The 12839-nt window shown below is 39.2% G+C and overlaps 1 protein-coding gene across 10 annotated transcripts in view; it reads left to right on the top strand.

Moving 5' to 3' along the window:
* The window catches only part of LOC147166960 (band 4.1-like protein 1), a 74935-nt gene extending 63528 nt beyond the window's left edge, over positions 1-11407 (top strand). For 9 of the 10 annotated variants that reach the window (XM_086086307.1, XM_086086304.1, XM_086086306.1 and 6 more), the window contains 8 exons: positions 1820-1870; positions 3149-3508; positions 3778-3906; positions 4192-4245; positions 4867-4962; positions 6539-6619; positions 6706-6816; positions 6887-11407. In XM_086086307.1, the coding sequence (XP_085942433.1) occupies positions 1820-1870; positions 3149-3508; positions 3778-3906; positions 4192-4245; positions 4867-4962; positions 6539-6619; positions 6706-6816; positions 6887-6898 (894 nt within the window). In that variant the 3' untranslated portion in view covers positions 6899-11407. The remainder of the gene's footprint in view (positions 1-1819; positions 1871-3148; positions 3509-3777; positions 3907-4191; positions 4246-4866; positions 4963-6538; positions 6620-6705; positions 6817-6886) is intronic. The other variant, XM_086086309.1, reaches the window with a different exon arrangement.
* Positions 11408-12839: the final 1432 nt, after the last annotated feature.

Genomic DNA, 12839 nt, shown 5'->3' with positions numbered 1-12839 from the left:
CACAAATGGCCCCGGGCCATAGTTTGGACACACACACAATGTAAATCCAAGTCATTCCCCAGTTCAAGACTATATACAGAGTCATACAGAAAATCAAAGTAGAAAATGGAGATACAGACTGATCCAACTGATAACAACCCATAACGTGGTTCAGGAGCATGCATGCACTCTCACAATGTCTTTGCATAATTCTTGGATTTGGGATTAGTCAACCCTGGACACCCAGTGGTGCATTGACACACAATGAGGGTGTGGAGCACAGGCAGGGGAGTCGATAACATCAATTTATTCATCAACTGCTGACAGATTTCAGCATGCGCATGAAGTGATCCATGGCCCAGGACCTGCATCGTGGTTCACTGGGACAAATAGCATTTTGATGCTATTGGGTCTGAGAATTCTGTCCTGGTACTTATCTTTGGTCCGTTATCGTTTGGCTCCCGTATAGAGATCTGTATGGCCCTCCAAGCCTATGCCTCCTCACACCATCACTGACTCACCCAAAAATAATTCATGCTGTAGGATGTTGAATGCACATTGTACACATTATGTGTGCGTTATTCACTCCCAATGTTCCTCCTTGGCCCTGCTTCTGGGTTGGTCGTCTCCTATGGCCCCCTCCACTTCAAATGATCTTCTGACCTGGCTCCTGTATCCCCCCCCCCCCCCCCCCCCCCGACCCCTCTCTTGATATTGTCCTGGGCGACGCAATCAAAAAAGACCCTGGAGGAGATACCCCCACTTGCTAGCTTAGTGACCAAGGCACTGCAAACGTGCTGAGTTAGCTATAAATCAACACAAAAAGATGAGATGGAAATGTCTTTTGCTACCACCTGTAAATCAATTCCTGAAAAGGGTTTATCTTGATATTGGATCATTTCCACTTTTCTTCTGTCCCATTAATTTCTTATTGTATTTATTTTTTTCAACTTGTCAGAGGTAGTGATGAAGCACGTTATATTTTTTGATTCCTCCTGGTTTAAAAATGCAATGGAAATGTAATCAATTTCCATTGCACTAGCCTTTATCTTTAACCCATTAAGGCCGGGAACGCGTGACCGCGACCGCACTTCTACCATTAAAGCCGGGACTGTTAAGAAATATGTTTGTAGACAATGAGGATGTCGAACATTTAGACGGCTTTGTAACGGAATGGACGACCAATAATTACCCCGAACCCCCGAGGTTATTACAACTGCTCTCCAGTGTTGAAGGTAAATATTTTTTGAGTTATACACCCGCAGAGGTGACATTAGTTTGTTGATTTTTGAAAAATATATATTGAAGGTTTATAATAATAAACTTAGGTTTGTGTGAACGCCACAGGTGTAAGCTCTCAAATGTTTTGGGAATTATGTAACTATCTGCTTCAGGAGCTGGGATATCAATCTGTTATATTGTTGAATTTCCAGGAAAACTTCAGGTTTTCGGGAGTGATTCAAAAGTCACCCATAGGTTTTAGAGGCATGTTTTGCCAGGCGCTTAATGGGTTAAGCCAAGTGTACCATTTAGATGAGTCAAAAAATATAGCAAGTGCTTCATACAGCTTCATTTTCTCATCACCCACAGATATATGATTCATTTGAAGTTAAACTAAATTATGTTTTCTTTACTTTTTCAAGCTTCTTGCTGTCATAACTATGAAAATCTCATTTTTTTAATTTTTTTTTACCCAAGCCCAATTTTTTGCATTTTGTTTATTCCCTAGAAAACTTTCTTATTTAAGGTCCAGTCACTGAATGATCGAATGTGTGTTTTTAGGGGCAGGATTGCACTTCAGCTTGTCCTAATGTGCTTTTTCTTCTGCTTCCACCTGCAGGAGCCCGTCTCTGCTCCCTTTGCTTATGATGAGCCGTTTATTGATGCCAAGGTTATTCATTTGTATTCAAACTCATTTTCACGTGTTGCACCTCTCACCTCGACCTCTTCACTTACACGATACCAAGAAACTGCAGCTCCTTTTCTAAGGCTAAAATTTCTTAAATGCATTCCTTCTCACTGTCTCGATTCAGATGGATGTGTGGATTCAAAAAAGAGATTGTACTGTTGGAAGTGTACAACATGTATTTAAAAAATACACATTTTAATGCTTGTCATTAGTAATGGACACATTAAGTTTCATGAAGCACTTGCTATAATTTTTTACTCCTCTAGATGGCACTGTTGGTTTAAAGATGTAGTGGAAATGTAATCCAATTTTTTTTTTAAACCTATTTATTAAACATGGTAAAATCAATGAAGCAGTTATACATTACATTGTTGATATAATGTAATTTTTTTTTTAAACTGCTACTGTTAAAGGTCATGAGGCAAATAGTTCAGGATTTCTTTGTTTATGTTTTGTGGTGATCCCTGTGTGCCCCAATGGGGTAGATGCCAAGGACTTCTGGGTTTTACACATCAGCGCCACTGCTGGTTGCGTTCCAACACTCACACCCCCACCCCTGCGCCCCCCAACCGCGCGCTCCCGATCATCGGCGGGAGGGCGTCTCGGCTATCTGAAATGCTTCGGACACTGAGACACTACACACTCGCAGCCTCGCACCCGTCGACGGGAACGCGCAAAGGCGGAAGCACAAGTACTGGGACGCGGCCCATGCGTCGCAAACCGAAAACGGAAACAAAAGCTGATGGGTGAAAACCCGGAAGTTGGAAAACCGGCCTCCTCAAGTTAATCACTCTGAACCACATGAACAATCTGTAGTAAAATGACCGCACTTAAAGAACCATTAATGTGCCAAAATATGTATGGCAGGCCATAGTTTGGACACCACTTATCTAGAGGAATAAAACAAATATTGCAAGTGCTTCATGAAGCTTCATTTTTTGTAAATGCGTTTTAGTATTTGTTTATGAATGCACATCATAATTAGGACCTGATTTTAAAATTCTCACATACAAGATTGACTTCCTACAGCATCTGGTATTTACAGTGGCGGATATGGTTTCTCCAATTAAGCAGAATTTTGAAACATTAATTTGTGAACATTTCGGGGCTTCCTTCCAACCACATTCACCATCCCAGAGTCTGATCCGTGTGAAGCCAAGCATGCGTTCAAGCCCATCACATTCCATCACCACCACCAGTCTGTAGCTACAGTACGTACAGTAACCTCAGAGTGGCGACTGTGTATCTGTACCCCTCCAGAAGGAGCTCAGTGACAGGAGGCCGCAGACGATTGTAGTCCCAGAAGAGGAGCAGGAGCAGGACACTGTGGCCTCAATGAGGGAGGCCCATCTAGGCATTGAGCGCAAGTGCTCCAGTATGACCGTCAGCTCCACATCCAGCCTTGAGGCGGAGGTGGACTTCACTGTCATAACAGACCTCCACTCCTGCATGGAGGACGTCTCTAAAGGGATGGCGTATTCAGGAGAGAAGGAGCGGCAGCCCGAGGTGGGACGGGAGGACTTTGAGGAAACGTCAAGGTTCTACTCTGCGCGTCTAATGGGCCAAATGGACAGATCTCCCATAGAGGAGAAACTTCCCGAGGAGGAGATGTATCATGAGGTAGACGGATGATTGTGTTCCATCTTCATCAGCATCACCTCGTGGATTCATCCCGCTCGGCCGCCCTTCTTTTTCTGTTTATTTTTCCGTTTTGTTGATTTATTGACCCATTGTTATTTTTGTTATGTCATCCGTTTGGTTCCCTTCCTGCGACATTTCCATTTGGTTGCAAGAAAAAAGCCTGCATTAAATAACCAAATAAACAGCTGAGGCTAATTAGAAGCACAACTTGATTGGTCGTTTGATCAGAATGTCTTGTTTTTCCTCAGCCCCCAGTGGCAAGAAGAGAGCCCAGTGCTGTGGCTACAGCCCAGAGGCTAAAGAGGGCCAACTCCAAGACAGAGTCTCAAACAAACGGGTCAGAAGTTCAAGCGACCATCACGACCGTCTCACCACAGGTAAAGCCCCATCTGAGCTCAGCTATTTCATTTGGCGTTTTGAGTATTTATGCAGGTTGACGTCATACGTGGCCATGTCACACATGTCTTGTATTGGCATAGTTGTGCCAGCAGAGGGAGACAAGACGTCAAAGTTGTGTGGGAGGAGACCAGTCAAATTTAACCTCCCCACGTAGCAACCTTTGACCAAGAAAACTAATTACATGCACCACTATGAATTATTTGAGAAATGTGTCCATATTAAAATAGTAATAGGTCTGAAGATGACTTGTATACTTCCTACAGAGACTCTCCTTTACCCGAGATACTCCTGTCAGCCTTAAAGAAAATGGATCACCGGTAAGCATTTGATAAGAAAATAATCAGTTAATGGAGTGTGTATTTTTAGGGTCAACCCCAATTTTTTGGACAATAATATGTTCTATGCAGCCCCACTAGTCTAAATATAGTATTCTGGTTGATGTGTTAGTGGAATATGAGCACCAAAAGCCAGCCGTTTTTATCCATCTCAAAGAGGCGGCCATTTTGTCACTTGCTGTTGACTCAATGTGACACCAATGTTGCTCAGGTCTCAGGTAACAATCAATCACACCTCAGCTTCAGAAAACAGGTGAGCTGTGATTGGTCGTTGCCCGTGCACTGAGCAACATCGATGTCATCTTTAGTCGACAGCAAGTGGCAAAATGGCCGCCCCTGAGATGCATAAAAGCGTATGGATTTTGCCGCAGAACTCATATTTCACAAATGTAATATTAATTAGAATGGCATGTTTAGACTAGTGAGGTCACATATTACACATATTTTTGTCGAGAAATATTTGAGATTTAAAGGTGAATGTAAGGGTGATTTGTGTGTGAGTCCTGTAATTGATCAGCACTATTATAGCTTTACTTTGACTCTGAGAATGATGAGTGGTCGTGCATTTTCAAATGCCTTTTCGCTTATAAATGTGCTGTACAGGTAAAAGCCTGCGCTAAAGGTAACGAGCCCATTGTATCGCCACTGAACATCACTGCAGAAAGTGTCACCACTGCAACAACAACACAAGTTACCAAGGTAATCCAGAAAAATCAAGTAGACTACCATGTACAAAAAATTACCAAAACTGAAAAAATATACAGTAAAATCCCGTGAGGCTTAAGTATACGTTTCTAACCCTAATTTAAAAACATTTACACTTTATTGATATGTTTGGAATCTGTATTTTACACAAATACAGAGAGAGAAAAAACAGCTTTTAATGTGTGATTTTGGGGGGGGGGGGTGTTATTTATGGATGCGTGCTATTTACAGAATTTTACATTACGTACCAGGTCGTATTTCAAGGTATCGGTAGTTGAGGCGGCAACCAACACCGTTATTGGCCCCTCTTTTGTGGCCCTTTTACTATCAGGAGCTCGAAATTAGAAGAATAGAACAATGTCATTAAATTCATGTAATTTAAGGGAAAAATAATAATTTTGGAATTCATAGGTCTTTTTTCAAATGAGCCATCCTTGTTTTGTTTTTTTTGGGGGGGGGTATTATGTATCAAAAGTGCTAGTGGTATCCGTACTTGGTATCGGTATCAGTGAAGAGTACTGAAGAGCCCAGCGTACTGGTATCGGTCTGAAAAAAAGTGGATTTAAACATCCCTAGTAATTATCGGGGGGGTTTCAGGACCGATACCGATTATTAGTAGGCAATGAGGCAGATGACCGATATTTGGAGCCAATATTCTTTTGCAGTAAATTAAAAAAAAGATTAGCATCAAAATAAAAAATAAAATAAGCATGTTTGTTAAAGCAACTTTCAAAATTTTAACATGTTTTTTAAAAAAATTTAAATACAGCAAACAGACAGCTTTGTTTTTAAAATTCAAACAAAAAGTAATTACTTTTCTATAGTAAATAGTAGTGATGGCAAAATGAAGCTTCATGAAGCATTTGCGATATTTTTTGACTCCTAGATGGCACTCATGATTCAAAGATGCAATGCAAATGTAATCCATTTTCATTGCACTTGCCTTTATCTTTAAACCAAGACCACCATCTAGAGGAGTCAAAAAATATCGCAAATGCTTCATGAAGCTTCATTTTGCCATCACTAGTAAATAGTTTTTCAAAATTTTAACATAACTGAAATGTTAAACTTTCACTTATTTTTTTATTTTATTTTAACAAAAGCAAAAAGCAGCATCTCTTATGTATATTGTATACATCAAAATTTCCATGAAATTAACCCAGTTTTAAATAGCTCTAAAATCTCTGTGCTTGCGAACATAGCACATTTTGGGTACTCGTCACAGATCGTCAAATGTTTCAAAAGATGTTCACAAACTGAAAATTTGTCAGAACATGTTCAAAATGTCTTTGTGACAAGAAAATCAGTTTGTGACCATCTTTGCAACATTTTACGAACCCTAAAGAAAACACCAAATTCACTAAGTTTGCAAAAATTCGCCGCTCAGAAACATAACAGCATTATTGGCTTTCAGATTTGTAAAAATGGCCGATGCCAATATTTGTCAGAATGCTAAATTTTGTCCAGGCCGATGATCGGTTTATCCCTATTTTTTACACAAACACCTACAAACAACTGCCTTAGCATGTTTTCAAACAATCACCTCTTTGTGTCTGCCTGCCGCATGCAGACGGTCAAAGGAGGTTACTCAGAGACCAGAATTGAGAAACGGATTATCATCACAGGAGATGATGATGTTGACCAACATCAGGTGAGGAAGAGTAACTGCGCAACACTCTTGATAGTCAACTGGCCAATCAACTGCTCGACTCAAACTTTGCCCTGACTTGTGCTCAGGCCCTTGCGATGGCAATACAGGAGGCCAAGCAGCAGCACCCCGACATGCTTGTGACTAAAGCCGTGGTCATAAGGGAAACGGAGTCTCCCACTGAGGAGCTACAGCAGAAGGTAAAAGGAAAAGCAAATATATACGTGTTGAAAAGCCAGTGATTGATCTTGTCAATGCAATGTCGTGTAGTTACAATCCTGATTGGCCAAAGCGGCTCCTGAGACGGAGGACATGAGAGGATCCGCCCCTGGCGCGGCATGCCGTCAACCTGGTCAAAGGACCATCTCGTCCTCTGGGTTAGAACGGACTGTGAAGCAGTAGACGACCTCCCCTGTCCTTTGAGACAAACCTGCTGTGACCCGGCCTCTGACCTCACCCGGACTCCCGTTCCTGACGCAGCCCTAATTAGTCGGGAAGGAACACCTGCTTGAGGAGGACTCAATCATTTTGGGTTTCCTTGTTTAGGCTTAGGGTAATGTATTTATGTTTCACTGCACACGCCTCTGCTACATTTATTTTTCAATCATTTCCTTCTCTTAACTACAAACATATGCCTTGCACCATTATCATGCAGTACTTGCATCAAATGTATCAAATGTTTCGGAAGAAAGAAGGGGCACGATCCTGGTGTCACCTGTGAGTTATCAGCTGTCTTATAATCTTTTTACATTTTTATCTATAGAGACTCAAACTTCTGCCCCGTGATGCTAGATAAGTAAATATGTACAGTATATTATCAGATTATTATATCTTGCATGATTCAAATGCAAAAACAGCAGAGGGGATTTGGAAAAAAATGATATAAATATATGAATGTCCTTGTGTTAAACAAAATTCATCTGTCCACTGAGCATTGAAGACATCATCACGTCAACTTGTGGGTAAATCTCCAGGGATCTTTGGGTGGAGACATTCGGATGTTGGTGGACTCAGAAGAAGAGACATTCACATGGGAATGGGCTTTGCAACCAAGATATGAAGACCACTGTTTATTTGCCATTTCCAATAATTATTTCTTTTAAATGGTCTGCTTTGGGTGTGGGATTTTTTTTTTAGAGCCAATTTATTATACACGTATGTTTCAGAAAAGTTTTTTTATTCTACTTGCAAAGTAAATTCTTTCTATGGTTTACATGATTCAACACGGCATAAATGTTATTCTTGTGATTGTGGGCATTTTCAGTCTTTGGTTGTAAAATTGAAAATGATCTCTTATTCAGTCGGGCAGTATCTAACAGTGGATATATATATATATATATATATATAATTTAAAAAAAGTCTACATACCCCTGTTCAAATCCCACGTTTTTGTGAGGATGTAACAAATTATTTCAAGAATTTTATAACCATTAATCTGACCTATACTAGTGTTAATTTCATCAACGGAAACTAAACAAAAATAATTTTGTCAACACACATTTGTCACCGGACTAAAACTAGACTAGACTGGACTAAAACCCTCATTAATAAACAATAACTGGGACAAAATCAGTACGCATTTTCGTCGACTAAAAAAGACGAGACGAAGATGTACTCCACATAATAAAAACTGTACTAAAATCTAGGAACATTTTAGTTCATGAACAAAAAACATGCAACAATTACATGATTTTGTAAAATCTTGTCTATGCTAATGTGTCACTGTGACACCGTCATGTGACACACACTGACACGCCCCCTTTCAAATCTGCAGCTAGCGAATGCAACATGCACAAACACATGACAGACAGGTGGTGAATTCCAGGTGGAATGTAAAAAAAAAAAAAAGTAAATTCTAGGTTTAACGTAACATTAATCCAACGGCTATAATGTTCCAACAATAATGTTATTCTGACCGCTAACTAATGCTTGCTAACTTACTAGCTCATAGCATGGAGCCATGGTAGACACTTGTTGATATATTGTAATTGTGTGAAGTTGTTTTTCATCAAAAAGATGAGAAAATGTTACGTGTAATTGTTTTAGATCTGAAATGTTCAACATAATCTGCTGTTAAAAGAAATACAAGGGTATAATGATTGTCCTGACTAAAACTGGACTAAAACGTTGACAGTTTTTGTTGACTAAAACTAAACAAAAATTATATTTTCTTGGAGTAAAATAAAGACTAAATTTATAGTCTACTAAAAATTGACTTAATAAAAATGGGATGAGGTTGACTAACTATGATAAAAAATTAACAAGCGTGATTGAAATTGGACTAAAACTGAGACTAAATTTAAAATAGCTGATAAAATTAACACTAACCTATACCTGTATAACATAATTCGTTTTTAGAAGGGAAGTAAAAACTAACAAGTGAAATAATGTAGTTGCACATGTATGCACACCCTCATAACTGAAATGTGGCTGTGTTCAGAAAAAAAAATAACATTCAAATGGATGTTAAATGTGTGTCAGCAGCACACACCTGCCACCATTCAAATTGCCTCTGATACATCTCAGCTGTTCCACACTTACAACTGCCGTTTTGAACTTTCCATACTTCCTTCCACATTATCGAGCACCGCAATTCTTCACTGTAAGTTTGGTGTTCTTTTAGTGACAAACCATTTGGAAATACGGCCAAAAAGTTCAATTTAGCAAGGACATTATTTCATTAGATTACCTCACATCTCACAACATCACAAAAACTAGACACCCGAACAGGGGTGTGTAGACTTTTTATGTCCATTGTATAGTTCTTTCACAATCGTTAGCAACTTGAGGGTAACACAAAGGCCTGTGAACATGACACTGATACTATATCCTCGAACAGTGATCCCCAACCATTGTGCTGTGGCACATACTGCAAGTAGGTCGTGAGAGATCATCAGGTGTGCCGCAGGAAATTATCCAATTTCACTATGTCAATGTCTTTTTGCTCATTTATCTATGTCAGTGACATACACAGACAGGCAGAATACTTAAATGCTCCTCCACTAAATGGAAGAAAGTACAGTCGTTATTTTTGCATGTGTCATTATTTAAGTAAAATACTGTTTGGGACATTTGTTTGGTTGTGTGCCATGATATTTTTCTAATGTAAAATATGTGCCTTGGCTCACTAAAGGTTTGGGAACACTGTCCTAGATATTGTGGCAGATACGGTAATCGGTGGTAGTGTGGTTCACATAGCAGACTCATGCATCTGGCGTGGAACCGATTCAACTCAATGCCCCATTCACAGTTTCCCTGTGATTGATTTGTGACCAATCCAGAGTGTAGTTCCAACTTTATCACTCTCACAAGACACTGAATTGAATAAATGCTATGTTAAATGGATGGATAGTTCGACAACTTTGCATAACTCTTGAAAGGATTGCACTGATTCATTTAAGCATTAAAAAAAAAAAAAATCAAATTTCCATCAGCTTCAAAGTCACAGGTTTTCAGGTTGTTGTTTTTTAAATCCTAAAACTAAAGCAAAGGAGTTTGGAGTTGTATTTAATGGCCCCCAGTTTTGCAAACTCATGTTAAATATCATATCTTGGATTACCTTTAGATGTGGCAAAAATCGAGGTCCTAAAGGTTAAAACCCTGCCACAGTTTGGCTTTAGCCCCTTGTGCTAGCTAGCGAGCTCCCTAGCAGGTACCCGAGCTAGCTAGGGAGCTCGCTAGCTAGCACCTGGTGCTAAAGCAAAAAAAAAAAAACGTGGCAGGGTTTTTACTTTCTGGACCTGGATTTGCCACCTCTGATTACCTTTGATACTGTACTATGCATTGCTATCATCCACGTGAATTCTACAGATAGAGTCTGAGCCATGTTAGCTGTTTTTGCTGTCACTATTAATCTTGTGTTCCTGGTAAGCGCAGCAGTATACTGCTTGTGAGATTTGCAATAAGCAACCATTTTTTCTTATCGTCTGTCTTCTAAAGGGAGAAAACTGTGAACTGTCATGCATACTGAAACGTATAAAACGCTATAGCACACAGTCACTGATAGTCCAAACAGACCCGCCATAGCTTTTGACTTTTTCCACCATTTTTCAGTGTCCACATACTGTCCCAAGACGTGCAGAATATAATTTAGTATGTGTGGAAACAATAGATATACCAAGCTGCATCTAGTAAATACAGCACTTGAACTGTAAACTGTTGGCAAAATAATGTCTTTGCTTCAGTAATGGACATACTACTGATGAGAGCCTATAGACATACTGTTCTGAAAGAAACTCATGTTACTTATCTATTTATAAATATTCATATTTCTGAGTGTTATCCTGTAAACTATGTCATGCTTGATATAGGCTTTAATGCACAAGGCTGTGAAGGGATGAGAGATGATGTTGAAATGAAAAGACAGCAGCGCACTTGGAATGTCACATTTATGGGTGCCTTATATTTGGAGTCGTACTCACAAGAGCCAGAGGCCCAATTTATATGTGCTGGTGATCAAGGCAAATGCGGAACTACTGAGTTCACAATGCCTTAAAAGTGCAGAACTGTCTGGAAAGGATGTGACAATAAATTACATCTTTCAAAATTGGAAACATTATAGTCCTGAGCAAGATGCAAAAAAATGTATTATGGTACAATTAAAGTAGAAACCAGCATTAGTACAGATTATGGAAATAAACGTTGCTCAGTTCGAGGCATCAAGCTAACGTCACCTTCAATTCACCAATGCTTTTGTAATACATTCCTCTAGTGCATGGTGGTGTGTATGTGCTGTATTTGCTTTCGGTCTACAATGAAAAACATACATGCATAAATAAATGTCTCAGTATGGTTCAAAGTATGTTTCTGATTCTCACACAAGAGATTACTTTCACAATTACAATAAGGGGGAAAGTACGTGGGAAATTGTGTGTGCCCGACCAGCAATCTACGTACAATACAGGAGCACTGTATGACTTTTATAGGGTGTTACATCGCCATCTTGTGGCCTAATTGAGTAAATGCAGTGGTGAGGTTGATTCAAACTCTTACGTGTGTGCTTAAAGTGCCACCTGGTGCAAATTATGAATACTTAACATGAGTAAGAACTGAATATTCCAATGTTGGGGCAAAAAACAAAAACGCGTTATAGGTTAACAAATAACCCTAAATTGACCCCATATGACTTCATGTAATGGTACATGGAGAAGAGTTGTATGTGTGGAAAATGGAGGGTTACAATTTGAAATGGGTCACTTTTATTGTTAGTAATGATAATAATAATAATAATAAGTCTCCAGCGACCCTTGTGAGTACAAGCGGTTAAGAAAATGGATGGATGGATAATAATAATAATAATAATTGTATCGTCACCAGTAGGAGATTTAATTAGGAGGCCATTTTGATTATTATTGTGTTTTATGGTTAAACTCAGCCTTTCTAGTCAGTTTTAATTTGGTAAACACAACGGTGCTTAAAACGCAATATTTTGTGTAATTGTCAAAATATAGCATGGGCAAACAAGTTTTTAACAAAGCCTCTGCTTATTTTGGGACATATTTAAAACATCCTTTTTCATTACGTATGTACTGATGGTGTGTACATAAGCCATCTTGTGGCCTAATTGAGTAAATGCAATGGAGAGGCTGATTCAAACTCTGCAGCGTGGGGAAAGAATAAATAAATAAATAAAAACCTCTTCTGTGTGTGCTTAAAGCGCCACCTAGTGCATATTATGAATACTTAACATGAGTAAGAACTGAAGATTTCAATGTTGTGGCAGACTTTATTTAAAAAGGCAACTTTATAGGTTAACAAATAACCCTAAATTGACCCCATATGACTTTATGTAATCATTTTGTCCTCAACTGTATGTAGACCTCAAGCAAAAAAGTTTGGACACCCCTGCTATAAATAGACGTTGCGTGTGTTATTTCCCCCTTTCTCTTTCTGCCCACCCATCGTGTGAAATTGCACAACAAATTAAATCTTTTCTTATTACTCATTTCTGAAAACCAGTCTGTAAATGGACTATTATGGCTGATTTAACTTTCTTGTGACATTTTCATAGAAAGGTGCGGCTGAAAGTGGTGTTTGTACCATTGTGGGAGTGAACAGTCCCCACAGTCTATTTAAATTCAGCTCAGGAGAAACATGCTGTCGACATGGCGGAAGCTTAAAAAACTCGAAGTCCATGCAAGCAATGCAATCGACACATGCAAAGTACATTTATCTGCTATAAATATGTCCAAATGTTTTTGTTTGAGGACTACATACTAAAAAA

Source organism: Leptonotus elevatus, chromosome 10 (assembly GCF_054856555.1).
Source record: "Leptonotus elevatus isolate MCC_2025b chromosome 10, RoL_Lele_1.0, whole genome shotgun sequence".
Taxonomy (NCBI): domain Eukaryota; kingdom Metazoa; phylum Chordata; class Actinopteri; order Syngnathiformes; family Syngnathidae; genus Leptonotus; species Leptonotus elevatus.
Note: the sequence above shows the minus strand (reverse complement) of the source record. Positions and strands in the feature narration are given on the sequence as shown.